The 27,450-nt window shown below is 48.9% G+C and overlaps 1 protein-coding gene across 1 annotated transcript; it reads left to right on the plus strand.

The window, feature by feature from the left end:
* Window positions 1–616: 616 nt before the first annotated feature.
* PIWIL1 (piwi like RNA-mediated gene silencing 1) lies at window positions 617–27,450 on the plus strand. Its single transcript, XM_047093228.1, has 20 exons — window positions 617–694; window positions 1,244–1,355; window positions 6,028–6,153; window positions 6,661–6,875; window positions 7,455–7,576; window positions 7,715–7,795; window positions 8,432–8,629; window positions 9,052–9,163; window positions 13,405–13,531; window positions 13,733–13,850; window positions 14,356–14,470; window positions 15,522–15,709; window positions 16,083–16,155; window positions 19,534–19,734; window positions 19,844–19,947; window positions 20,810–20,880; window positions 20,975–21,128; window positions 24,334–24,459; window positions 27,052–27,199; window positions 27,334–27,450. Exons 1-20 carry the CDS (start codon window positions 617–619, stop codon window positions 27,448–27,450), a joined length of 2,586 nt encoding a protein of 861 aa, XP_046949184.1.

Genomic DNA, 27,450 nt, shown 5'->3' on the forward strand with positions numbered 1-27,450 from the left:
CACACGTGAACCTGTGGGGAGATCCCAGAAGCTGTGCTACGGGTGTGCGCGCACGCGCGTGAATTCCGTGAAGGGCCTGCCCGTGCCACCAGTGCCCGGTGTCCTAGATACGTGTCCGGATGTGAAAGAGCTAGTCCCCACCCTCAGACGTTTCTTAACAGTTTTCTCCCTGCGTCTGTATGAAACAATAATTCAGGGCGCCTGGGGGGCTCAGTCGGTTAAGCGTCCAGCTTTGGCTCAGGTCCTGATCCCGCGATTTGCGAGTTCGAGCCCCCGCTCTGTTTTGTCAGCACAGAGCCCATGTGGGATTCTCTCTGTCCCCCTTTCCCTTTCTGCCTCTCCTGCATTTGCATTCCCTCTCTCTCAAAACGAGTAAACTTTTAACTATTAAAAAAAAAACAGTAGTGCAACGAAAACGAGACACTGATTAAAACAGGTCGTCTGCTTTAGCGCCGCCCTGCCAGCGCTTGAGTTCGTTAGAGGACGGGTTAGGAAGATACGTGATAATTCAGGAGCTTCTTTTAGAATCTTGAAGTTTAAAGGTCACGTCGTAGAAACAGTCAAATTGTGCACATTGAGTATTGTGTTTGTGATTATTTCCTCTCAAGGAAGAAAAATGACCGGGCGAGCCAGAGCGAGAGCACGAGGAAGGGCTTGCGGTCAGGAGACGGTGCGGCACGTGGGGGCCCCTGCTGTGAGTGCTTTACCATTTTCTAACTGCAGAAACGACCTTTAGGAAACAAAAATCTGTTAAATCTGCTTTTTAAACTTTTCTTTAATGTTTATTTTTGAGAGACAGAGGGGGGGAGGGGCAGAGAGAAGGAGACACAGAATCCGAAACAGGCTCTGGGCTGTCAGTACAGAGCCCGGCCTGGGGCTCGAACTCACAAAACGTGAGATCATGACGTGAACCGAAGTCAGACGCTTAACCGACTGAGCCACCCAGGCGCCCCAAATCTGTTAAATCTTTATCAACTTAGGCTGTTGAAAATAAGTTGAAAAGACTGTCCTATGATGGACGAGGGAGGAGAACTAAGACGATCATGTTCCCTTTCCTGAGGATCTTAAGAGTTGGTTCTTTAGTTAGTGACCGTTTTTGAAGGAACTGCTCTGTGGGAACACAGCGTTAGATTTCTAATTTAGATGACTTTTGTTTGAGTGTCTCAGTCGTGTTTAAGACGGTTTCCTCTGTTGTGTGACCTTTGACGTGAAAAGCCCGCTGTTTATTTGCATGTGCCTATAGAGTCAGCCCCCTGGCTTCGTCCAGCCTCGGCCTCAGCAGCCGGCAGCAGAGGGGGAGTTAGTTGGCCGTGGACGACAGAGAGGAGCAGGCGGAGCGCCGGCCAAGTCACAAGGTGAAAGGAGGGTAAAAAGACTTCGCGCGCGCGCGGTGGCCCTGGCACGGCAGCCGCTGTGCAGACTCCTTACGATGAAAAGCCACAGTCCTCTAAAGTATGACAGGCGCGCTCAGGCTGTGTTGGGCGCCACGGGGTTTCTCTCCTTCTTGGAAACGAAAGAGCGTGTCCTCGCCAGGCCCCCAGAGTGGCTCTCACAAAGTAGTTCTGAACCAATCCTACGTCTGCTTCTTCGCCGATTAGCCACTTAGAACATTCTTTGGGCGTCTTTAGTAATTTCACCAAAAGCTAGACCACCTGTAACGTTTCTGACTTTGCTTTGCAGGACACAGTGTCTTATGTGTTGGCTCCCCCCATTTCTCAGGCACAGAAACTGGGGGCCAAAGTTGCGACAGCTGGTGAGGTCAGAACACCAGTTCTGATTCCAGAAATTGTGCTTTTTCATTACTTTGTTACAAACCTGGATTATTTGGGCGCCTGATGTAAGATTCTTCAGCAGTTAAGTTTGGTTTCGGTGTAGGAAAAGCTCCCCTGTACATGCGGGATCTGATGTAATGACGCTAGCTTTCCTGCCGGGGTGGCCACGGGAGACGGGCTGTTCCGTGAACTAGCGCGGGGACAGCTGGTGACGAGGCGAAGCTTGTACCCGGCTTTGCTCCGTGGGTGACGCCCCCAAGTACTCCAGAGGTCTGGTCCTACCCAGTGAGATCCGCGAACGTCAGAGGAGCCCCTGGATGAGTCTGTGGTGTCAGAGCCACGTAAACGGTGCCGTGACAGCCGCTGTCCGTGTCAGAAGCCTGGAAACTTGGGGAAGTGATGGTGGGGCTGGGTCTGTGGCCCACACAACGCTCCTATAAAACCCGTGATGTCTGACAGGCTGCAGGGAGGCAGGCAGAGGAAAGGGGAGGGCAGTGCACTGAGAACCGCAAAGACTAATGAAAACAGTAAGCCTCGTGAAAGAAAGTGAAATCAAACGAACATTTTGTTTACCTGTCTGTTGTTCTGTCTTACCGCTTTCCCGATGTTGGTGGTTGTCAGGCCGGCACTGTCCTCCTCCCTGAGGGGTTGTACGGTTGTACCGACTTTTGTAACGTGTAGCAGCCGTGACGGTGCCCTGTCGTTAGCACGTCCCCTCCTGGGAGTGCACCCGACGGACCGGGGCAGGGACGGCATGACCGTGTAAGGGCCGTCACACACCCTGCCCCACACTGGGAATGCCTGCCCAAAGGGTCGGAGAGAACTGTCGCACTAACGGCACGGCACCTTGTTACCACGTTCAGGGGTGTAGACCCTCGCCTGGGCTACGGCAGACAGGATCGGGTGGTGAGTCAGTGTTATCTTCGTATTTTTAATGAATACGTGAGTATGTGTGTGTTTTTGTTCAGAAACGTTTGAGGGAAAATGTCAGTTAATAGTGCTACATTTGAGGGGCACCGGGTGGCTCAGTTGTTTAAGCGTCCGACTTCGGCTCAGGTCATGGTCTTGCAGTTTGTGGGTTCAAGCCCTGCATGAGGCTCTGTGCTGACAGCTCAGAGCGTGGATCCTGCTTCAGATTCTGTGTCTCCCGCTCTCTCTGCTCCTCCCCTGCTCACGCTTTCTTTCTCTCTCTCTCTCTCTGTCTCAGAAAGAAATAAACATTAAAAAATTAAAAATAGTGCTACATTTGAAGAGTCAGTGAGAAGTCTGGAATGGTCTTTTGTTATGTATCCAGTTACCTGTTAACTATTCTGATATGTGATGTTTTGTTTTTTAAGCTGCCTGATGAGAATTCGTTTATAGGCATTAATCTCTCTAAATTTATAGGGTGTTAGGCAGTCACTTCCTCTTCTAATTTTGATGCCTTTGTTCCTTCGAAACTTAGAGTACTTGACATGGTCAGTGTGTTCGCCAACAGCTAGATTTGCTAAAGTTGTTTCAAAAAACATTTCCCTACTGTTGCAGCCTTAAAATTACGATAAGATTGTGGGAAATACGTTAATTTCTTAAACGTGCTCTATATTGACTGTTATTAATCATTAACCGTTGTGCATGAACTTAAATTTTGTGAAACTCAGTTTCTCATCTATAGAAAGGTAGCATCTAACTTTAAGGACCATTGTGAGGATTAAATAGTACTTGGAATAACAAATGATGTCATTTCACTGCTTTGGGGAGGGTCGTCATTTCACTTCACTGGGAACTGCTTGCCCCAAATGTTCACGAATCTACTAGGTTTTAGAAACTGAAGTGACAAGTTAGGTTTATTGTCAATAAACCTTGTTTATTGATTTTCATTCCCAAGGACTCTGTAGTAGAGGAGTAGTGAGGTCTAACGTGTAGTTTTAGTCGTTCGAGCAGCTGCTCGGAGGGGGAGGTTCTAGGTGGACCTCAGAGATACGGCAGGCCCGGTTCCAGACGCTGCAATACTGCAGCTGGAACAAGGCGAGTCGTGTGAATCGTTGGGTTTGCCGGCGTGTATGGAAGAACTGTTCGCACTGCTGTAGTCTGCTAAGTGTGCAACAGCATTGTGTCCAGTGTATGCACCTAATTCGAAAATACTGCTAAAGAGCGCCAACCATCATCTGAGTTTTCAGCAAGTTGTAGTTACTGATCACAAATCACTGTAACAGATACAATAGCGAAAAAGTTTGAGACGTTGTGAGAATTACTGAAACGTGACACAGAAATGAAATGAGCAAATGTTGGAGAAATGACCCCAGCAGACTTGTTTGATGCAGGGTTGCCACAAGGCGTCAATTGTAAAAACTACCTGCAAAGCACAATAAAATGAGGCATGTTAACAATTAGCAAGTTTTATTCTTTCTGAAACCTGTTCTCTTTACAGGTTGACAGTTATGCTGTTGCTAAATGTGATAGCAATACTGTGTGTAGAGAGGGGAATGGACTTCATTATTTATATTCAGAAACTTATAGTTGGGTTTTTGTATCTGGAATGGAATTTTAAGACAAACTCAGATTTTTTTCAGGAGAAAAAAGCCGCTATGACCTGTCATTGTTACTAAGTTGGATTCAGTACGGTTGACCTGTGTTAGTATACAGTTAATCACCCAGTGCCGAGGATGCTCTAATTTGAAGGTTTTGGGGATAAAAAATTCACCAAAGGAGACAAAAATAGTTAAATATTTAAAGGATTTATTATCTTTAAGAAAAAAGCGTATTCATTCGAGAGAGCACTCGTGCACATGAGAGCAGGAAAGGGGCAGAGAGAGTAAGAGAATCCCAAGCAGGCTCCACACTGTCAGCGGGGAGCCTGACACGGGGTTCAGCCCCAACTGTGAGATCATGACCTGAGCTGAAACTGGAACCTGGACGCTCCACTGACTGAGCCTCCCAGGCACCCCTAAAGGACTTTGAAATAGGGCCCCTGAATATCGTGGGGCGCAATAACCAACATATTTAGCAACACCTTTGAGGAGTTGTATAAATCATATTCTCACTTAAAACATACGACATACCCGTAAAGTTCCTCACTTTTCCACGTAAAGAAGTTGAAGCTGATGTTAGAATAACTGGTTTCCAAGGTGTTTCAGGAACCCGATATTTTGCTCAAGCTGCTGTGTCCTCTAATGAGAAGTCCAGAAGTTGGCAATTGGGTGCTGAATTTGGAACTTGACACCAGAAGAAAACTGGGTTCTTTAGTCACTTTGTTCTTTTGTCCCAACTTCTTGTCATTAAGACATATATTCGGTGATCACGACCAGAGTCCAGGCAAGATTGGCAGGCAGGGGCACAGAGAATGTAAACACCAGCCACTGGCTCTCCTCCCAAGCTGCTTTCCCCGAAGTTTCTGCTTAAGTCTCCTCCGCCGTCCTTGCCTGCAGATAAGGTGGAATTCTAGTCTTTTAGGTACATTGTTCCCTAAGTAAGGTATTTTAAAAAAGAAGGCTGAGAGGTTGGGAAGGCTGAAGTCTCTAGTACATGAAGTATCATGCCGATTAACTGAAAGCTAGAATTCTAACACACGACCACAAAGCCCGTGTTCATTCTTGGGCCCACATCGTACTGTGATATGAGCTGTTTCCATATGTTGTAAAAATTGAAAGCTTTAATGATTTTGGATATTATAAGCAGTTTTTGCAACTAAGCATGAGCTGATAGTTAACCTGTCCCAAAAGGACAGGTGCATGATGGTCATGGGACAGGCACCACAAGGTTCCATCTGTTATGCTGGGTGTTCAAGGAATTAGTGAGGAAATTATGCTTTAGACCTGTATTTTCTATTTCAGGTTACACGTTGAAACCTAGAAACCACTAATTCCTGTAGCTATAATTGTATCATAAAGCTGTGAAAAATACTGATAAAAAGGTCCTTAGGTTGTTCAGAAGTTAGATTCGAGAAGAATAACTTCCTAGTCAACAAAGGTACTCCTGAGTTGTTGAATCTCCGTCCAGTTGTCTTAATCCTTTAACGGTACGTATGTCCTATGGGGGAGCGGCAGAGCTTGGCTAGGCCACGGCGAGAAAGGCTTTATAGGAGAAATCCTAGCTAGGATGTTGTGATGGCCAGAGATACCTAAAACCCTCTGACGGGACCCTTCTACATGATCTTTAGCACCTCAGTAGCTTTCGGGTCTCATATGGCATCATTTGGGGTGTTGATGCTGTTGTCGTTTATTTCGTGTTTCACGTTACTGTGTGTATAATTTCTTCTTTTTTTTTTTTTTTTTTTAAGACCTCCAGATATCCGCTGGATTTCAGGAGTTATCGTTAGCAGAGAGGGGAGGTCGTCGTAGAGACTTTCATGACCTTGGTGTTAACACAAGACAGAACCTAGACCACGTTAGAGAATCAAAGACAGGTAAGCGATTATGAAGAACACAGTGTTCACGAGATTACGTTTCAAGTACGTAGGACGCTGAATTGAGGCTCCGCGCTTCGCACATCCACGCGTGACACGGTCCTGGGGAGGAGAGGCGCATCTGCATCTACTCAGGGTGCCACGTGGCTGTTCCACTTCCCCCTCTCTCTCTGCTCTGACAAAATAAGTTGTAGAGGTCTTCAGCTGCATTGCAGTCTTTTATTACATGTGATGTAGATAACGTTTTTATTTTGGAGGGTTTTGCCATAGGTTTGGTTGGTTCTGTTGTACATTGCTTAGTCTGAGGGGGATTTACTCCTAAATGTATGCTTTTAGGAACTTCTCTGGACAGGACAGTGGTCCTCAAAGTCAGATGTCTGAGAACTCTAGTGTCCTGTACTATTCCCAGCCTTGTGTTTGCAGAACCGTGTCTGTTTGCCACAGTAGGAAGGAGTTCAGGGAAGACGAAACTTGTTTTGTTGATCAAATGCGACTTCCTGTTTGCAGGGTCTTCAGGTATTATAGTAAGGCTGAGCACTAACCATTTTCGACTGACGTCCCGTCCCCAGTGGGCCTTGTACCAGTATCACATTGACTATAACCCGCTGATGGAGGCCAGAAGACTCCGCTCAGCTCTCCTGTTTCAACATGAAGATTTAATTGGAAGGTGTCATGCTTTTGATGGAACGATATTATTTTTACCTAAAAGACTACAGCACAAGGTTATTTGAAAACATTGGGTCGGGGAGAGGGTGATGAAGGATTCCCCACTTCAGAGCAGAGCTGCCACAGTCTAGGGTAGCTTTTAGAGAAGCACCAGTGGCCTTCAGTCTGATGTTCCATGTAATAAACCCATGGGGGACCTGGGCAGTTTCATTTTCAGATCCACCCAGTAACTTGATGACAATACATTCATAAATCTTTTTTTAACGTTTTTTTTTTTTTTTGAGAGATGAGGGTGAGCAGGGGAGGGTCAAAGAGAGAGGGAGACACAGAATCTGCAGCGGGCTCCAGGCTCTGAGCTGTCCGCACAGAGCCCGACGCGGGGCTCAGACCCACGGACCGTGAGATCATGACCTGAGCCGAAGTCAGATGCTTAACCGACGGAGCCCCCCAGGCGCCCCACAATTGAATTTATAACACGGGCCGCAACCACTCTTCCTCTCCTAGCATTTTTCTTTGTTTTTTTTTAATTTCAAACTGTTCTGTAGTCCTGTCGTTGCCTTATTAGCAGGAATTATGTGATTGGGCTTACTTCTTTTAATAATTACAAGTGTGGTTTTCCACTGCTCCGGCTTCAGGTTACTGAAGTATTTAGTCAGACCCGAAATGGAGAGCACGTGAGGATAACGATCACCTTAACAAATGAGCTCCCACCTACATCACCAACTTGTTTGCAGTTCTATAACATTATCTTCAGGAGGTATGTCAGTGTTTTCTAACCCTCTACACAGAAAAATTAAAAATCAAGGGGAAAGTTGAAAAACCAGTGCGGTGAGGACCTGTGTGTTGGAGATGCTTGTCAGTATTCACATCTCTGTTCTGACTTTTGAATTTCTAGGCTCTTGAAGATCATGAATTTACAACAAATTGGACGGAATTATTATAACCCAAGTGACCCAATTGATATTCCAAATCACAGGTTTGTATAAGGCGGAAGCTTTCTATTCCTTGGGCTTAATCGTGGACTTGGAAAGGGGTGCTCCAGTTTGCGACGATCAGATTGACTACGGTGGCTGTTAGCGGTGCCCGTCCTGGTACGTGAAGTTTCAACTTGGTCCGAATAATAAAAGAGACCTCCCGGATTACTCGGCTTTAAAGACGTCACATGCTCTCCAACTGTCACTGGGGAAGCATAAAGAGCTGTCCAGCATTTGTATTTGGTCTCGGGTAACCAAACTTACGAGCTCAGGAGATTGCTTCAGAAGTTCCTTTGTATGGCTTGCGTTCAGGTGCGGCCCACACGGGTCAGGCTTGTAATCACAGGTGCTTTCAGTTAGATCGGCAACTTTGTTAAGGCTTAGTCCAGCGTCAGCAATAGTTTGAGTGTATTCAAAATGGAACTTAAAAATTATGTTATGAAAAAACATTCGTTGTTGAGATCTTAAAAAGATGGGTCTCTATATGGAACCGCGTGAAACCTAGAAATAACAAAATTTACTCACTTCAGGAACTTTTGTACTTAGACCCAGTTAAGACAGGAGAAAAAGACAACGTGATACGTGCAGACCATGTTTGGGCGTTAGAGGTTACTTCATATTTTCATTCTGCTTGACAGGTTGGTGATCTGGCCTGGCTTTACCACTTCCATCCTCCAGTACGAAAATAACATCATGCTTTGCACCGACGTCAGTCATAAAGTCCTCCGGAGTGAAACCGTGTTAGATTTCATGTTCAACCTGTACCATCAAATAGAAGAGCATAAATTTCAAGAACAAGTTTCCAAAGAACTGATAGGCTTAATTGTTCTTACCAAGTAAGGCTTTTTTTAAAAATGCACAGCAGTCGTTTTGCAAGTCTTAAGACCTCATGGCTTTCTGGTCCATCCTGTTAGAAAGTAGGGTCCACAGTTGACTGGTGGGAAGAGCATGAAAACGGGGAGGGGTGTGTGTCACCCTTCGCAAGACACGAGTTCTCGGGGAGTACAGTCGTCTGAAAAGGGTATCTAATGACTTTTATCTTTGTCAGTCTTTGTTTTCTGGTAGTAATTTAGTCCCTTCCCCACCCATCTAGCATGGTCTTTAAGAAGATTTCCCTTTTCTCCCCAGGACGTTGTATATCGCTAAGCTATTTGAAATTTTATTTTTTAGGGACTACATACTATCTCTATTTAGGTTCTTTTTAATAATATCTCTACACGTTCCAAGCAAATACCAGTAAATCTCAATCATTTCATAGGTATAACAATAAAACATACAGAGTAGATGATATCGACTGGGACCAGAATCCAAAGAGCACCTTCAAGAAAGCAGACGGCTCTGAAATCAGTTTCCTAGAGTACTATAGGAAGGTAAGGGGTCACCATGGACCTGATCTTTTAACGTGTGGTATTTAGGCCTTAGAGGAAATCTGAACTCTACTCATTAGGATTTTCTAACGCTCGTACACATGGAACAAATTGCTTTGAAAACTGTAGAAATGTGTTTGTTAAGGCGGTCGGAGCATAGTTCACTTGAACTCGTTATCCGATGAGAAGTGCTTGGGCCCGTTTCCTTTTTCCCAGCCGAACAGAAGATGACCTTTGAATTTAAGCACGGGGAGGACAAACAGGATGATAGGTAGTGAACACCAGAAGTTCACTGTTCTGACCCATATTCTGCAGTGGACACTTTTTTAGATTCACCCAGGGATGGGGGTTAAAGATGGCTGAGTCTTCAGCATGAGCTGAATCTGCCTATGGGTTACTCTTAACTTGCATCTCCCGTATCGACAACCTCAGACCAGCTTGTATCATCCAGGCTAGGTCCTTTGACTATGTGACCTTCCAACGCTAGTTTTATACAGAGTAATCGCTGAATTGACAACAGCGGCAAGAAAGAACCGCTGGGACTAGAAGAGAACACGGTGTTTATGCAGGAGCGCGCACGAACGTTGCTGTCCTGTCCCGAGAGGGGCAGATCTGGCCCCTCAGTCCTTAGAAGGTTGCATATGCTCTGTTACAAGTGCTGGAAAAGCGTTTGTGAAACGCTCTGCACTTAAAATTTTAAAACTTGGTTTTGAAGTGCTAAGATTTATCTTCTTTTTTCTACTTTCAGTACATTATTTCCTTTTCCTAAAAAGCTGGGCAGATGAGCTGTTTGTTGTGTATTTATATCTTATGTCAGAATCATACATCAGGTTGGTGACCCTGAAGTGTCTTGTTACTTGCTGGTTATCGACTGTTGTCTGACCTTCAGCTGCTCTGCTATGAATGAAAAGATCAGACGCTCTGGAGGGAGAGGATTCTCTGTGAAGTCGCGTTAAGAGCTGTTCTCATTTTGGGCAAGGTGAAAAACCGGCCAGGGGCCATCTCAGCTTGATTTCCCTACTGCCCTTTTCAACCTCTAACTGCTTGAGGACTCCGGCCGTGTTTAACCTAGATTCCTTCCGGGCGTTCGAGGCTACCGTGAGCAATGAGTTGGCATCGTTATGTGGTTTCGTAATCCCTGTCAGGGTTGGGAAAGGTTGGTACGTGTCAACAGCAGACACGAAGGAGTTCTCAGCGGAGAGTTTGGTTTAGACCCAAAGGAAGGTCAGAGGAAAGTCCTCCCCTCCTCTGCCTGGTATGGAGTCTCAGGCGGCAGCTCCTTCTCCGAAAGTGGCCTTCTACACGTTGGCATACTTAGAGGCTCTGCCTCGACCCCCGACCTAACTATATTTTAACTTGCTAGGTGATCTCCAGGCTCGTCTGTTGTCAGACTAAAAGTGTTCTACGTTCACAGTTCTCCGGTTTCCAGCTCCAGCCCAGACCTGTCTAAGCCTTCCGGTTCTCAGTGTTTGCAAGTCTTAAAGACTCCTTCCACGTGACCAGCGCTGAGCATGTTCTGTCCCATGACCTGGCCCCTGTGCCCCACTCTGTGTCACTGCAGGGACTGTCACTTCCTCAAGGGCAGGGATTTTGTGGTTTATGTGCCCCTCCCCCCCAACCCCTGTGCCCGCATAGGCACTGAGGTATTTGAGTGGACGAACACATGCCTGACGGACACTTACAACCTCCTGCCAGCAGACAGCTATGCCACCTGCCACCTGCTTAACCTTGCTGTGTTCCTGGTCATCTCCCTGCCGGAAATGCCTCTGTCCTCCCCCCGCTGAGGGGCTGCCCTCTCTGTGGAGGCCCCTGCTGTCTCTCATCCCGCTGGTCTCTCGGTTTTCATTTCTCCTGCTTCCTGATCCGTTTTCATACTCCTACAGATGGGATGTTATTTTCTACCCACAGCACATAAGTGCTTTCCCCTGCTCCCGTGGCCTGTTGAAGTGCACTTGGTCTGTATCCAGTGAGCCCCTGAGCAATGCGGCCTTGGCCTGCTTGCCCTTCCTCACCTCTGTCACCCTGGCTGTCTCCTCTAAGCCTGGGGCTCCCCCTGCTTGGAACGCTCTCCATGCCTCATTCGTGTTCTGAGGCCTCAGTCTCTGCTCAGATGATTTCTTCTGGAAGACTTCTGTCACAGCCAGGCCTCATTGGGTGTATCTGCTAGCTCTACAGTTAATCACAACGGGGTAAGGGTGGAATGTTGAAGGATTCCAGGCATTCTTAGGACTTCCCAGTGGAGAGGCAGTTTCAATGATAAGTGATAGCTTGGATGTTCTATAGCAAAGGTCATATTTAAGGAAGCACAGAGAGAGCAGGGCCTTTGAAAGGAAAGATCACGGTCAGTTTTGAGCTTCTGTTCGGGCCCCGAATATAGAGAGCGGGTCCCAGGGTTCTGCAATAAGGAACCCTCAGTGAAGTAGGGACACACCTGCCTCCACTCCCACACCCCCCCGTGGGTGCACCCAGGTAACAGACACGGGAGGCAGAAGGGCGGGGGGGGCTCAGGCAGTTAAGTGTCCGACCCTTGGTCTTGGCTCAGGTCGTGATCTCGCAGCTCGTGGGTGGGTTTGAGCCCTGCATTGGGCTCTGCACGGACAGCCCAGAGCCTGCCTGAGATTCTCTGTCTTCCTCTCTCTCTCTGCCTTCCTCTCTCTGCCCCTCCCCCACTCGGATGTGCACTCTCTCTAAATAAATTAAAAAAGAGCGCTAAAATCGGTAGTGTAGGTGCACGGAGCAGAGGTTAGATAAGAGCACTGACGTTTTCTGCCCTGAAATAGGAAAATTAGCTTTCTTCCTGAATGGTTGCTGAAGAGTTCAGTACAGGACAAAGTCAAGAACAGACTGGGATTCAAGGTCTTCATTCACGAGGGTGGGTGGCTGGGACCTTGTCATGGGATGGGAACAGGGAACAGGAAGTAGTTCTTACTGTGTTGGTAAGAGACGGGAGCCAACGGAACGGCCGTGCTGATTAAGCTCACGTCCTGTGTGCCAAGTAGAGAGGTGTGGTTCTCTTAAAAAGAGCCCGATGAACCGGGGTGTCAAAAGATGCCAGGAGAGGGTACGAGAGATGCCACGAAGAGGATCTCTAGGAAACCAGGCCAGAAACCCTGGTGAGGTCGTGCAAGGCCAGTCCCGTGGTTCTGAGGCCGCAGGGCCGAGCTGGAGGCCCGCAGGCCAGTGCACGCCTCCATTAACCCCTGGAAGTCAGCATTTTTGTCTCTTTTTGTGTTGTAAAAACCTGGCGATTGATGTGGGGAATCTGAAGGCTACTCACTGAGGGCAAGTTCAGCTTCTACCAAGTGTCAACATTTGGTAAAAACTATTCCTAATTAAAAATGTTCTCAAGGGGCGCCTGGGTGGCGCAGTCGGTTAAGCGTCCGACCTCAGCCAGGTCGCGATCTCGCGGTCCGTGAGTTCGAGCCCCGCGTCGGGCTCTGGGCTGATGGCTCAGAGCCTGGAGCCTGTTTCCGATTCTGTGTCTCCCTCTCTCTCTGCCCCTCCCCCCTTCATGCTCTGTCTCTCTCTGTCCCAAAAATAAATAAACGTTGAAAAAAAAAAAAAATTAAAAAAAAAATGTTCTCTGGCATGCCAACCTCTTCCTCCCCCACATTTATCGTTCTAGCAAGACTTGTTTCCCCCACGCTTCTTGCCGTAACACTAGTAGTTTTGGGGGGATTGTTGTGAGGACCCAGAGGTATACAGACTACTGTTGGTAGGCCAAGAAGTCACAAAACGGAGTGAACTGTGACTAAAACTCAGAGTTTAGATAAAGTCAGGGACAGTGAGGCTCTTAAGTTCTTGGAAAGAACGATGAGCGATCACATAAATCACACCTCGTTTTGGTAGGATTAAAAACGCGCCTTGTAGGGGGCACCTGGAGGCTCAGTCGGTTAAGCGTCTGACCTCGGCTCCGGTCATGATCTCGCGGTCTGGGAGTTCGAGCCCCACGTCGGGCTCTGGGCTGACAGCTCGGAGCCTGGAGCCTGCGTCAGATTCTGTGTCTCCCTCTCTCTCTGCCCCTCCCCCGCTCATGCACGTGCTCTCTCTCTCTCTCTCTCTCTGTCTCAAAAATAAAAAATAACGTAAACAAAGTGCACCTTGTTAGCTTTCCTTAGAAACTGAACTGATACCAGCCTTGCTGTGGGTGTCAGTTCTCAAAACACAAAACAAAAACCCCTCGGTCCTCCGACCTGTTAGCAGAGGCATTGCCGTGAACGGTGACAGCGTCTTTTCTTGACCAGCAATACAACCAAGAGATCACGGACCTGAAGCAGCCTGTGTTGGTCAGTCAGCCCAAGAGGAGGCGAGGCCCTGGGGGCACCTTGCCGGGGCCCGCGATGCTCATCCCGGAGCTCTGCTATCTCACAGGTACTGCTGCGCCCCGGCTCCCCCAGCTTGCTGCCCCGTTCTCTTCGGGGAGTCCTGAAACCCTCGCCGAGACGCCTGCCCCCTCCCCCTCCACGGGAGCCCTTCCTGCTGCCCGTCCCGTCTCCTCACCACCCTGCACCCCAGACGTTCACAGACTAGACCCTTGTCACTAACCCGCGCCTTCCGACGTCTCGTTTAAAGGTCTAACTGATAAGATGCGCAACGATTTTAACGTGATGAAAGACTTAGCTGTCCATACCAGACTAACTCCGGAACAGAGGCAGCGTGAAGTGGGAAGACTCATTGACTACATTCATAAGTAGGTCCCCCCCATGGCTCTGGAGTGTGGCTTCCAGTTTGTGGTATTTTCTGTGGGTTTGGGGAGCGACAGAGCGCAGTTTTGGTTCCCTTTTGCGTTTGCGGTCTTCGGGGCGGGCTCTTGGTGTTTGTAGGCGAGGCTGCTGTCGTCAGGGCGTGTCGCATTCTGTAGCCCGCGGCCTAATTCTTGGGTTAGAAGAAGGTAGTAGAGCAGAAGGTGAACCGTTTCGGACAGACGGATTTTCTGTCTTGGTGACGACATCGAGGGGGTTACTTTGAAGAGGTGGTTCGGGCATCAGAACTTCAGGTGAAAGGCCATCGCGGAGGGACCCAGGGCTGCGGGGAGGGAGCAGCGGCCGGCACCTTGCGTGTTTCCTGGCGCTGCGAGGCTTCCGGTCCCGGGAGACACGGGACCGCGCGCTGTAGGTCGGAGTGGGTCTGTTTGCCTGCGTCTGTTCCTGCCGTTTCCTTCTGTTGAGTGGTACGTAAATATGTTAAATTTGCAGAGATGATAACGTTCAGAGGGAGCTTCGAGACTGGGGTTTGAGCTTTGACTCCAACTTACTGTCCTTCTCAGGAAGAATTTTGCAAGCAGAAAAGATTCACCAAGGTGGAAAAACAGTAAGGCAGTTCTTAAAGTTGTCAATCACGTCAGAATCGGGTGTGACTCGTGATAAAGTCCCACGCCAGTCTGCTGCTGTGCCTACTCCTCCCCTCCCCTCCCCTCGCCCCACCGCCTCCCAGGAGCAAGGAGGTGGGCCTGTGGGAGCCTGGGGCTGGGTCATCGGTGAGACTTCACTGAAAGCCGGCTTTACTTTTCCTCGTGACACAAGTCGTTGAGCTAAGGTATTGGGTTGGCGTGATGTCTGCCGCTGAAGTGATTTTTTATCCAGGAAACTTCCAGTCTATTTGGCCTCGTCTTTGCCTGGATGACTTGTTTGTAGAGAAACATGTTAAGTGTTGCGATGCCTTTTATGCTTTATGCTCAGGAAAGGGAAGCAAGCATTCTGAAAACATTCTGGTGTGTAATGGAAACCCACAAGTGCTAGAACTTGAAAAACCCTTTTATAGAAAATGATGCCCTCCCACCTCGTAAATGTTCTGCGAATAACAGCCCGATGAAGTAGTTTCGTATTTTAACAGCAGGTGTTTTTATTACCCCCGTGGCAATGGTAAAAGCATCCACCCCCACATAAAGGTTGTCGGGAGGTGGGGAGGACGTGCAGAAAGCACTGGGTGGTTTTCCTCTAGGGGGAAAGTAGCACCAGGTCACTGAGCTTCTGGCCTGTGAGACATGTCTTGCTGTCAGACATGGTCACCGCTCACTTTTGGTACTGACACCTCAGCCAGTTGCTCCCGTCTCAGAGCCTTGTTTCTCTTGGGTCTTTATCACAAGGGAAGTACCTCTTGTCCTTGCGGTATCTCAGCAGAGAAAGGCGGGTACGGGAGGCAGCGGGGCGGGGAGTGCCTGGTGGGATAGGACCCCGTCGTCTGTGGATACCTCCATGTCCCTTTCTCCTCCACCGAGGCCATTTTGTCTGTCACCACAGTCGAAAGTACAAGAAGTTCTGTAAGGTTCAGGATATGCCACGAGAAGAATTATCACAGATTTGTTGGCTTTGTCACCGAGAGCATACCGTGGAATTCACAGTGTCTCTGAACTTTCTTCTAGTTTGATTACAATCCACAATTTGCAGATTGGTCAAAAGAAACCAGAGGTGCACCGTTAATTAGCGTGAAGCCACTAGATAACTGGCTGTTGATCTATACTCGAAGGAATTACGAAGCAGCCAATTCGTTGATACAGAATCTATTTAAAGTTACACCAGCCATGGGCATACAAATGAAAAAAGCAATAATGTAAGTCTATCAAGTCATTTCTACTCTGAAAAACTGATGAGTAGTCATTTGGAGGGTGTGGGAACGCAAAAGCGATGAAAGTGTTGGAAACGTTCTAGATGACGGGAGTTTAAAGATCTGCTCCAGTCCCCTGTAACGTGGATGCGGAACTGTATTTGAGTAACAAAGAAGGGGCGGGAGAGCTGGCAGTGGCTCGTCTCAAATTATCTCTGCTGTTTGTGTTAGAACGACCTTTGCCTGAATGACCACTCTCGGCGGTTTATTTCGTATCTCGTACGGAACGTGTCGTATGTTACAATCTATAGGAAACTGTTTATGTTGGCACGTTTCTCATTGCTTTTTCTGAATGTTGGATACCGGGTTTCCATTCCAGGATTGAAGTGGATGACAGAACTGAAGCTTACCTGAGAGTCCTACAGCAGAAGGTCACATCAGATACCCAGATAGTAAGTAGCGCGCAGATACGTAGGTGGGTGTCCCGGAGTGACTGGTTTCAAACACGGCATTTGTAAATCTTAGTGTTTGAGTTTGAAATGTCGTAGTTAGGGTCATAAAGTAGCCACACGACAGAGGTCTCACCTTCATGAAGTGGCCCTGGTGATGCTGGCGTGACTGTGCTCAAGGAAGGGCCGGGGGAACAGCCATCTCGAATTTATTTGGATTCGAAGGCTTTTAACTGTGTGGGTCCCGCTCTGGGTTCTCTGTTCTATTCCATCGGTCTGTGTGCCTCTTCTTGTGCCAGTGCCATAGTGTCTTGACGATGACAGCTTTGTAGTAGAGGCCGAAGTCTGGGATTGTGATGCCTCCCGCTTTGGTTTTCTTCTTCAGTATTACTTTGGCTATTCGGGGTCTTTTGTGGCTCTAAGAAATTTGAGAAGAACGCTGGTGCAATTTGGATTGGGATTGCATCGGATGTGTAGATTACTTGAGGTGGTATTGGCATTTTAACAATACTTCTTTTTCCAGTCCCTGAGCATGGAATGTCTTCTTGTTTCTTTGTGTCTTCTTCAATTTCCTTTATAAGTTTTCTATAGTTTTCAGCACACGGACCTTTTACATCTTTTCGTTAGGTTTACTCCTAGGTATTTTATGCTTCTTGGATCGCTGACAAAGCAGGAAAGAGCATCCAGTGGAAAAAAGACCATCTCTTCAGCAGATGGTGCTGGGAGAACTGGACAGCAACATGCAGAAGAATGAGCCTGGACCACTCTCTTACACCATCCACAAAAATAAACTCAAAATGGATGAAAGACCTAAACATGGGACAGGGAGCCATCAAAATCCTACAGTTGGAGGAAGTAGGCAAAAACCTCTTCGACCTGGACCACGGCAACTTCTTACTCAGCACGTCTCCAGAGGCAAGGGAAACAAAAGCAAAAATGAACTATTGGGACCTCATCAAGACTAAAAGCTTCTGCGCTGCAGAGGAAACAGTCAACAAAACTAAAAGGCAACCAACGGAATGGAAAAAGGTATTTGCAAATGACATATCGGATAAAGGGTTAGTCTCCAAAATTGGTAAAGAACTTAACCAAACTCAACACCATGAAACAATCCAGTGAAGAAATGGGCAGAAGACATGAACGGACACTTTTCCAAAGAAGACATCCAGATGGCCAACAGACACATGAAAAGATGCTCAGTGTTACTCATCATCAGGGAAATGCAAATCAAAACCACACTGAGATACCAACCCACACCGGTTAGAATGGCCACAATTAACAACTCAGGAAACAACAGATGCTGGTGAGGATGTGGAGAAATGGGAACCCTCTTGCACTGCTGGTGGGAATGCAAACTGGTGCGGCTGCCCTGGAAAACAGTGTAGAGGTTCCTCAAAAAATTAAAAATATAATTACCCTATGACCCAGCAATAGCACTACTAAGAATTTATCCAAAGGATACAGGAATGCTGATTCATAGGGGCACATGTACCCCAGTGTTTATAGCAGCACTTTCAACGATAGCCAAATTATGGAAAGAGCCCAAATGTCCATCAACTGATGAATGGATAAAGAAATTGTGGTTTATACACACAATGGAGTCCTACTTGGCAATGAGAAAGAATGAGATCTGGCCATTTGCAGCAACATGGGTGGAAATGGAGGGTATTGTGCTAAGTGAGATAAGTCAGTCAGAGAAAGCCCAATATCCATTCATATGTGGATCTTGAGAAACTTAACAGAAGACCATGGGGGAGGGGAGGGGAAAAAATAGTTACAAACAGAGAGGGAAGGAGGCAAACCATAAGAGACACTTAAACACCGAGAATAAACCGAGGGTGGATGGGGGGGGTGGGGGAGGGGGGAAAATGGGGGATGGGCACCGAGGAGGGCACCGGTGGGGAGGAGCACTGGGTGATGTATGGAAGCCATGAACCATGGGAATCTACCCCCAAAACCAAGAGCACCCTGTACACACTGTGTGTTAGCTAATTTGACAGTAAATTATGTTAAGAAAAAAGGCTTTAATTGTAGAAAATTTTGTGGGGAAAAGGCACAAAAGTAAAAATCAGTACTTAGTTGGTGAGCATGCGTACAGGTACGGCTAGGGTGGTGGCAGAGACCAGTGTGATGGTAAACAACATACGTATGTTGCTCTAAGCCTGAGAAGTGAATTGGCTTCAACTAATCCGTTCCCTTTTCCAGCCCTTCATCTCCTACTTAAGTGCCGCAGGCAGATTACTATTACGTTGTCGGGAATAACAGAGACACCTAGGAAAGCAAAGTGATTTGGTTGGGGACTAGAGAAAAGAGAAGAATCGGGGACTATAAATTAGGAAAACACAGTGAGTTAAAGATCTGCGTTCAATTCTAGAACACAAACTCGGATTGGGCAGGAATTGGTTGTTTTATTCCCAGTGTTTCTAAGACACGGTGGACACAGAGCAGCGTAAGTTGAAAGCGTAGGGTGTACAGTGTGATCGTTGGACGCGCGTATATGTCGCAGAAACGATTATCACGACAGGGTTAAGGCATAACATGCACAGCGTGATCACTTGATCATCCCAACAGGGCGATTTCTGTCCTCCGTCACCTCACTTACAGTTTTGTTTTTTTGAAGATCTGGTCTGTAGTACCTTTCAAGTGCATAACACAGCCTTGTCACCTGTGGTCACCTGCACCGTACATCAGATCCCTAGAACTTAATTTATAACTGCAAGTTTGTGCCCTTTGACTAACATCGTCCCATTTCTGGCCGGGACATATTTAGATTGGGCACTCCATTTTGTCCCCAGAATTGTCCATGGACTTCCTGAGAAATTTCATAGGGTGATCAGGTTCTCAAGCCAGAGCTTTAAAAGTTTCAAAGCCGTGGCGCGCCTGGGTGGCTCAGTCAGTTAAATGTCTGACTTCGGCCCGGGTCATGGTCTTGCGGTTCGTGGGTTCAAGCCCCGCGTCGGGCTCTGTGCTGACAGCTGGGAGCCTGGAGCCTGCTTTGGGTTCTGTGTCTCCTCCTTTCTCTCTCTGCCCATCCCCCACTTGTGCTCTCTCTGTCTCTCGAAAATTTTTTGTGCACCTGTAGGTTACCACTAACTTATTTTGGCCTATTCTTTATCTCTAAAGTACTCCAGGCTGGCAATAGAGCGTGTTTAATTAGGTTCTCGGGTTTTCTTGGCCTTCAGTTTTGAGTTGTTTGCTCCATGTGGTTTCTTTCCTCTGTGAGTGTCTGTCACTGGGTTGAAGGGAATGAGCAGACCGTATCAGCTGATGTCACGCCGGTCAGCTCATGGTGGAGACGTGGGCTTGGTTCTCTGTTCTCTCCCCTGAACTTGATCGTCACTTTCCTAATCCTCTGTGACGAGAACGTTTTTTGGTTTTCAGGTTGTTTGTCTGTTGTCGAGTAACCGGAAAGACAAATACGATGCTATAAAAAAATACTTGTGTACAGATTGCCCTACTCCAAGTCAGTGTGTGGTAGCCCGGACCCTGGGCAAGCAGCAGACGGTCATGGCCATTGCGACCAAGATCGCCCTGCAGATGAACTGCAAGATGGGAGGGGAGCTCTGGAGGGTCGATATGCCCGTAAGTTTCATTGATATAATTGGTGCTTAAATGCTTTGTTGACCAAAAATGGACTTTTTAAATACTGCTGGTATTCCGTTTATCTAAAAGCACAGGGTTTTTGTTACAGCTGAAGCTGGCGATGATCGTTGGCATCGATTGTTACCATGACACCACAGCTGGACGGAGGTCAATTGCAGGATTTGTTGCGAGCATCAACGAAGGGATGACCCGGTCAGTGCGGTCAGGTGACGGGCGGTTGGCTGTGGACACCGCAGGAGAGGTGTGCGTGCAGGGCCGACTTCTGGGGTCTTCGAGGTTCTCTTGAACCTATTGACTTCTCTGAATTCGATAATCAAGAAAGTCAGGGAAGTGGAATAACAGCTACCTGGCCATTTTCTACTTTGTCCCCTGGCCCTTAATCTGTACTAGTCAGATCACATTTCCGGCTGTTTTATAGGTGATTTCTGTGGGGGGTGGGGAGCGGATCTCCTTAAATGCGGCCATCTCTGAAAAGGTCTCTCGTAATTTTTATTGACCGCTGAAACGTACCTTAAAGTTTTGGTGTTGACTTTATTTTGGAAAACCCGTTTCTTCAGTTTACCCAGTCACTTGTGTTTTGATGGAGTGAAATTGCTTTTCAGTGCTTTTCTTAGAACTAAGCATTGCCAAGAATAGGAAAGGATGAAAATTGAGGGAATGTTGATGTGTGAGCTTTAGTAAGGGCATATTTTAAGGTATTTTATCTTTTTAAAAGAGTGAAGTCTGTAATAAATGTCTCCTGATGAGCAGAGCGAGAGGGGGGTGTGTGTGTGGGAGGGAGGGAGGGAGGAGGTGTCTCTGGGTATCTACTTCCGATTTCACTTTCGCCTCAGCAGTGGAATTGTGTTGATCTGTAACGAAAGAAAGCTTGGTTTGTAGCGTTATAAGTGGCTTGTCATTGCTGTCCAGGGTTTCACAAAGCACCGGACATGCCAGGGGACCTCTTTAAAGGGGCTAAAGAGGAGCTGCTGGGAGGGAAGCAGTGGCGTGAAAGGAACCGCCTGCGGGCAAGGGCGTTCTCACCGCGGTCCGGTCGCGGTGTTTCTCCCAACAGCTGGTTCTCTCGCTGCGTCTTTCAAGATCGAGGACAAGAGCTGGTAGACGGTCTCAAGGTCTGCCTCCAAGGTTGGTCTCCTGTGGCCTTTTCACCCTGGTCCCTGACGTGGCCCTCCGAGAGGTGACCCCAGGGTTACGTGGCGCGGTGCTGGCTTTCCCGCAGCTGCCCTGAGGGCTTGGAACAGCTGTAACGAGTACATGCCCAGCCGGATTGTCGTGTACCGGGACGGCGTCGGCGACGGCCAGCTCAAAACCCTGGTGAACTACGAAGTGCCGCAGTTCCTGGACTGCCTCAAGTCTGTCGGGAGAGGCTACAAGTAAGCGTGCGTGTCGTAAAGCGTTCTGTGTCTGTACGGTCACGGCTTTTTATCTTCGAGGTCCGTGTGGTAGGATGAAAGGTAAGGGAGCCCTTACCCTCAGGTGTGGGGGGGCGGGTGAGATTGCGGAAGGGGCGGGAGGTGCTCGTGGAGCCTTCCCTGGGGGCGGGGCTGGAGGCGTGGAGGGTCCCTTCCTTCAGGGAGGATGCGTGAAGACACCTCTGCCAGCGGTCTGCCTTCGGCCTTGTCGCCTGGGGCCGTGGCGAGGGATCTGAGTATTCGGAGACGTCTGCAGGCATCTGCAGAAGCGGTTATTAGAATAAATTCCGAACAGTCTGCGTGTACTTTCTCGATTGCTTTGCACAGCGAATACTTCTTTGTGAACTCGACTGACACTGATGTCTTACTCCGTCCGTGGGGATGGCGTGCACGTGCGAGGGACACGCTGGTCCTCCCCGAGCACCCCGCCTGTGCCCTTGCAGACCGTGCTGCTCTCTGCCTTCCTCCGCTCCCCCGCGGGAGTGAGACTGCGCCGTCTCCACACGGCCCTTTGGAGAAGTTACGTTTTGCTAGTCTGTCGGGTGGTGAGCAGGCTGACGTCCGTCCGGGACCGTTGTGTCAGGGGCTCACTGGTGCAGAATGACGGCCGGCGGAGTCAGTTTAAGGAGCCCCAGAAGTTCCGAGAGGCCTGTTTGTGTGTTCAGCCAGCAGTTGGCATCGTTGCAGAAAGGAGGGCGTCGGAGAGCCCTTGAGTGCACCTGGGCTTGTGGCGGCGCTGGGCACCTGTGGGCTGGGCACCCGGAGCCGCTTGCTTCGCTGGAGTGGAGGGTACTTCCGGGTCGGCCTCGGCCAGCTTCTCGGTGTTGATGGCACCCATTTCTTAGAGTGAGTTTATTAGTAAGCTCTCAGAGCAAGTCAGGGAGGTTTTTCAGATTTAAAATGCTAATAAGCATTTTCCGATATTTTGGAAGTGGATGTTAATGTTCTTTTCTGTCTCCTTTAAAAACCTTAATGCTTGCATTTTCTCACTAAAAGAACGGTATTTGCTTTCGGTCTTCGAAATGTTGTAAGCCTTACTGGATGTGTTTCTCTGAGTTCAGTGCTCCGTCCGCACGGACAGAGTTGGGGGGCGGGGTGGGTTGGTGGGCAGAGGAAGGTGCGGAGAGGCGGCTGCCTGCTGGTCTCCTTTTCAGGTCCCTGCTCTAGCCCTCAGCATCTTCTAGCCCCATTGCCTTTTTCTCACACTGAGGGGAAAGGAAATTTCCAGGAAGTGAGGAGGAGACGCAACGGTGCAAGTTGATCTCACGGCCTCGAGCTGCATGTCGTTTGGGTTTGGGGACACACCCTACGGCCGTGTGGGGCCTGGGGCTCTGCTGCTGGGAGTCTTTTGAGTCCTGTGGGCTTGGCTCCCAGAAGGAGCAGCAGAAGTTGCTCTCGAAGAGGAGCCCGGAGCCCGAGTGAGGGGAGTCGGTGAACCGGGTCCTGCCCGGGGCGGTGTCACGCCCAGGGTGGCTGGTGGGGGGGGGGGGGGTGGGACCCCTGGGGACCCCTGCCGGCTCCCGCTCCGGGGATGGGCTAGACGGGTGTGGGGGAGGGGACTTCACGCCGAGGCCGCACGAGCCTGACCAGCTGCCACAGGACTGGAGCCACGTTGTGAGTTGTGCCAGGACGTGGTGGCTGTGGGGAGAGGTGACCGAGCGCAGGGTGTCTCAGGAGCAGGGCCAGGTTCCACCCAGCTTCACCTGCTGCATCTGGGAAATGGGGAGGCGACCAGCCAGGGTCGTCAGAAGGAATAAAGGAGAGTACTTGACACGGTACCCGATACGCACTCCATAAATGGTGGAGAACTTGTGTGTGAAGTAAAGTAATACCCGAGAGTCGTTCCTCACTTTGAAGAAACGCAGTTTGGATGTAAATATCCGTAATTATTCTTAGAATCACAGTATTTGTGTTTTGATTGAAATGGTGGTGTTAACTTTATAAAAATGCATAATGGATTAGCTGATTTAGAATATTTGGCAGAAGAAGAAATCAAAATGTCACCTCATCCTTACGACTTTGTTTTGTGACATTTGCTGAATCGCTTCCTGTGATGTCAGAGGGCCGGAACCCACCTGCCTTAGGTTCCTGGGACTGGCTTTGTTCTATCCAGAGCCGCAGTGACTGGGCAGCAGGGTGGTGTCTCTAAAAATACTTTGTTTATTGAAGTGACATCACCTCCCTGCCCCTTGTCTGTTTAGTTACTGCTACCAGGAAGGAGTGAAATTAGGTTTACCACGGAACAGAAGTTCCCATTTCGGGGTCTCTTTGACCATTTGTCCAACAGTGTACTTTAGACCACCTTCCCAAGCCAAACGTTCCAGATCCCACTGCATGTAAAGCTCGTGGCGTCCCCAAGTTTGCAATCCAGTGTACTGAGGCTCTTCAGGAGCCAGTGCTCTGGTTGGGAAAAGGGCACAGGGGAAACCGAGGCATCGATAACTGTCCTGTTTATCAAACGTCCATCCCATGCCAGCAGGGTCCCGAGTGCCTTCCACGCACCAGTTCACGTATTCCGTGTTTCAAACGCTGGATTTGACATGGGCCTTGGAGGTGGTAGAGAAGGTGTGAAAGTAGTCAAGCCGCACGTGCTGCCCTTGAAGGGCTGCCCTGCGGGGATCCAGGGCCAGGTTAGGGGCCAGCACGCCTCCTCAGATGCAGAGCCGGACGCTCGGGGAGAGGGACTCAGTCCTGGTGCGGGAAAACCAAGCAGAGAGTCTCACTGGGGGAGATGCAGAGGGCACATTCTCTGCTGCCGTGGGGTGGGCTGAGGGGTGATTGGGCCCCGGGAGGGAGATGGAGACAGGGACCCCCGATTCCTCGTGAACTGGTAATGCTAGGCTGCACTTGGACACTGCTCGCACCAGCCCCCCTAGCAGGGATTTTAGACTTGAGGTCCTATTTTCCACGTAGAAGAGGCTCCGAACTGTGTGCCGAATTTAGTGTTTCAGTGTGATAGGCAGATGACGTGCTTACCTGTTGATCAGACACCGGGCACATGCACGCTGTCCCCTCACACCCTGGATCGGTGCCCTGCCCTGGGGGGGGGGGGGTTCTGGTTAGAGCCACATGAGTGGGTTGTTGATTGACTGAGAGTGTGGCTAACTTGGTGTCGTTACATTCATCCGCATCTGCATCATCATCGTCATCGTCGTCATGTTTTAAGCCCAAGACTAACAGTAATTGTGGTGAAAAAACGAGTGAACGCCCGATTTTTTGCTCAGTCTGGAGGAAGACTTCAAAACCCACTTCCTGGAACAGTTATTGATGTGGAAGTTACCAGACCAGAGTGGTAAGTTGTGGAGTGTTCGCTGAACATTGTTTTCTGCTTTACCCACTTTAACTCGTTTACTTTTTCTTATGCTTTTTTTTTAATTCATTTGAGAGCAGCTCACATGTGAGCGAGCAGGGGAGGGGCAGAGAGGGAGGGAGGGAGAGAATCCAAGCAGGCTCCACAGTCAGCACAGAGCCCGACACGGGGCTGGAACTCATGAACCACAAGGTCAGGACCGGAGCCTAAATCAAGAGTCAGACGCTTAACCGACTGAGCCACCCAGGCGCCTGTTACTTTTTCTTCTATTTCTTACGAATCCTAAAGGCCCCGATTAGTTTGATCCAATAGTGTTACTAAAGCCTACGATTTATTTACATCTGAAATGGTCAACAGGTTTCTGTGCAGTTTTTCTTTGGGGGAAGAGCGTTCTTGTCTGCGGCACTAATGATCTAGAGAGGTTAGAACTGCTGCTGTAGCTTGCTTTTGTCTTTTCTTTCACATCTGTATCTTCATCCAGATTGTTTTCTCAGCAAAAATTTTTAGGTCTGTAATGCTTTTAATTACCCAGAGGTCAAAACGTTTCATCTGAAACACAAGCACAGGTAAGAAAAGTGGCTTCTGAGTAACATTTTCATGCAACCTGGGCTACACTTTGCCGTAGGAAAATAAGCTAGTAAGTAGGACCTGAGGGGCACGTGGTAATGAGATTAGCGCACGGTGTTCCGCTGTCCAGTGCTGAAGCCCGCTGGCCCCTGGGAAAGCCCCGTGTGCGGCTGGGTGCCCGGCCCGTAGGTCCTGTGGGTAGTGGGAGGTCCTCCCTCGGCCCAGGTTAGCCCCTCCTCGGGAAAGCACGCTGTTGGGACTGTTCTGTTTCATCGTATTGGCGCTTTTTCAAAAGGCAGATCTGGGGCGCCCGGGTGGCTCCATCAGTTAAACAGTGACTCTTGGTTTCGGCTCAGGTCATGATCTCATGGTTTATCAGTTCCAGCCCCACGATGGGCTCTCTCTGTGCTGACAGCGTGGAGCCTGCTTGGGATTCTCCCTCTCCCCCACTTGCTCTGTCTCCCTCAAAAATAAATTTAACCAAATTAAAATTCCAAAGGTAGATTTAACCAGAATCAAGTGCAGGCCTAGGTGCGAAGCTGTTAGTGTGCTGCTCCTGTATAAACTGCGGTACAGGAGGGTTTCTTCTGCTAACTTCGTGTGGATAAACGATCATACAGGTTTCAGTTCTGTCAAGCGACCATGAATTCATGACCTTGGATCGTGGCAGTGCTTCAGTAGGATTCTACTACCGGGGGTGGGGGGGGTCAGCTGAGAAAGACAGAATAGCTAAGATACTAACTTAGGTTCTTTTCCTGCAGGATCCCTTAACCAGTCAGAATGACCCCATGGTACTTTCTAGTAACGGTATTCCTGCTGTGGTAACCAGAGCTCAGGGGGTAACACGGACCCGAAGACAGCCGATGTAAACAAATTGGGTAAAATCCAAGTTGAATTAAGAAGTATGAAAACATTTCATTACTTTTATTAGATGCTATTTAAAACTTAGCTGATCATGCTATTGACATACCTGGAGAAGTCCACTTTTAAAAACGTTTCTGTTTATTTTGAGAGGGAGGACGGAAGGGAGGGAGAGAATCCCAAGCAGGCTCTGCACCGTCAGCATAGAGCCCGACCTGGGGCTTGAGCTCACGAACTGCGAGATCATGACCTGAGCTGAAATCGAGAGTCAGATGCTCAACCGACTGAGCCCCCCAGGCGCCCCTGGAGAGGTCCACTTTTAAGGACTAGACCAGAGTTGGTGTCAGCTGCCAGCACTTTGGATGGTGACTTGCCTGTGTTGGGAACGGAGATTTTGACTCCAGCTCTGGTGTGAATTCTCTGTTCTTGGGGGCAGGTTGTCACTGAAACCCCCATTCTTCTAAAACACTACAGTGTTACAGATCAGTTCTGATTTTTATAATTTCTGTAGTTTTCAGCGGACCTAGCAAGTTGCACACGTAATCCACTTCAAGTCTGGTAACAGCCTCTCTGGATTGATGTTTTGTTGTCCGTCTTGTCCCTTTATGCTGCACTCCTTGGTTTTGCTTTACCGTTTGGGTCCTGAACGAATTGTGCTTATGTCCTTGGGCGCTCTAGTCTAAAATTTGTTTTTTATCCTTGACGAGTAACATTAAGTGTATTTTTGTTAAGTAGCACTGGGAACAGCAAGAGGGGGAAAGGTCCTGGGGTGAAAGCAGATTTTGGAAACCGCAGAGCCCGAAACGAGACCTCCTCCACTCACCCCCACCGTCGCTGCCTCTCCGGGCCCGTGTTACGGCTCCGTCCTCCCCTGAGCTCCCGTGTTCACTGCCGTGGAAGCAGCCCCGCCGGGTGCCGAAGGTCCCGAGGCGTCAGTGACCGAGACCTCAGATACACGCAGTAGTGGCAGCTTGAACATCCTTCGCACATAAGCACTCCGAGATGGTCCGCGAACCGCAGTCTCTGACTTCAGGAGGCGCGCTCTGTCTTGAACGAGGAGGTCACGTCAGTGCGCGGGATCCCTTCGCTGTCCGCTTCAGCTCTCGTTCGCCTCACGTCCGTGTGGTTTTTCTGCCGTCCTTGCAGGTATGACTTTTTTATCGTGAGCCAGGCGGTGAGAAGCGGCAGCGTCTCGCCCACGCACTACAATGTCATCTACGACAACAGCGGCCTGAAGCCGGACCACATACAGAGGCTGACGTACAAGCTGTGTCACGTCTATTACAACTGGCCGGTAAGTGTGTTCGTTCACTTCAGCGAGACTCGGAAGGCAGTTGCTGGGTTTTTAAAGGCCTTTTATGGTTAACACTGACATGTGTCATGCACACCAGATTTAGAGTAACAGGCCCTGTGTTTCTTCCTCTAAAGGGCGTCATCCGGGTCCCGGCTCCTTGTCAGTACGCCCACAAACTGGCTTTCCTCGTGGGCCAGAGCATTCACAGGGAGCCCAACCTGTCACTGTCCAACCGCCTGTACTACCTCTGA

The sequence above is a fragment of the Lynx rufus genome, unplaced genomic scaffold, assembly GCF_022079265.1.
Source record: "Lynx rufus isolate CCGP_SWC_20201006 ecotype Redwood Valley unplaced genomic scaffold, mLynRuf1.p SCAF_33, whole genome shotgun sequence".
Lineage (NCBI taxonomy): Eukaryota > Metazoa > Chordata > Mammalia > Carnivora > Felidae > Lynx > Lynx rufus.

What these genes read in the sequence shown, in the direction of transcription:
- PIWIL1 (XM_047093228.1), top strand. Translation starts at nt 617, where the DNA reads ATGACCGGGCGAGCCAGAGCGAGAGCACGAGGAAGGGCTTGCGGTCAG. An exon ending in CTCATTGACTACATTCATAA is followed by an intron (nt 13,851 to 14,355) that starts GTAGGTCCCCCC and finishes TTAAATTTGCAG; the next exon opens with AGATGATAACGTTCAGAGGG. An exon ending in ATCAACGAAGGGATGACCCG is followed by an intron (nt 19,948 to 20,809) that starts GTCAGTGCGGTC and finishes TTCTCCCAACAG; the next exon opens with CTGGTTCTCTCGCTGCGTCT.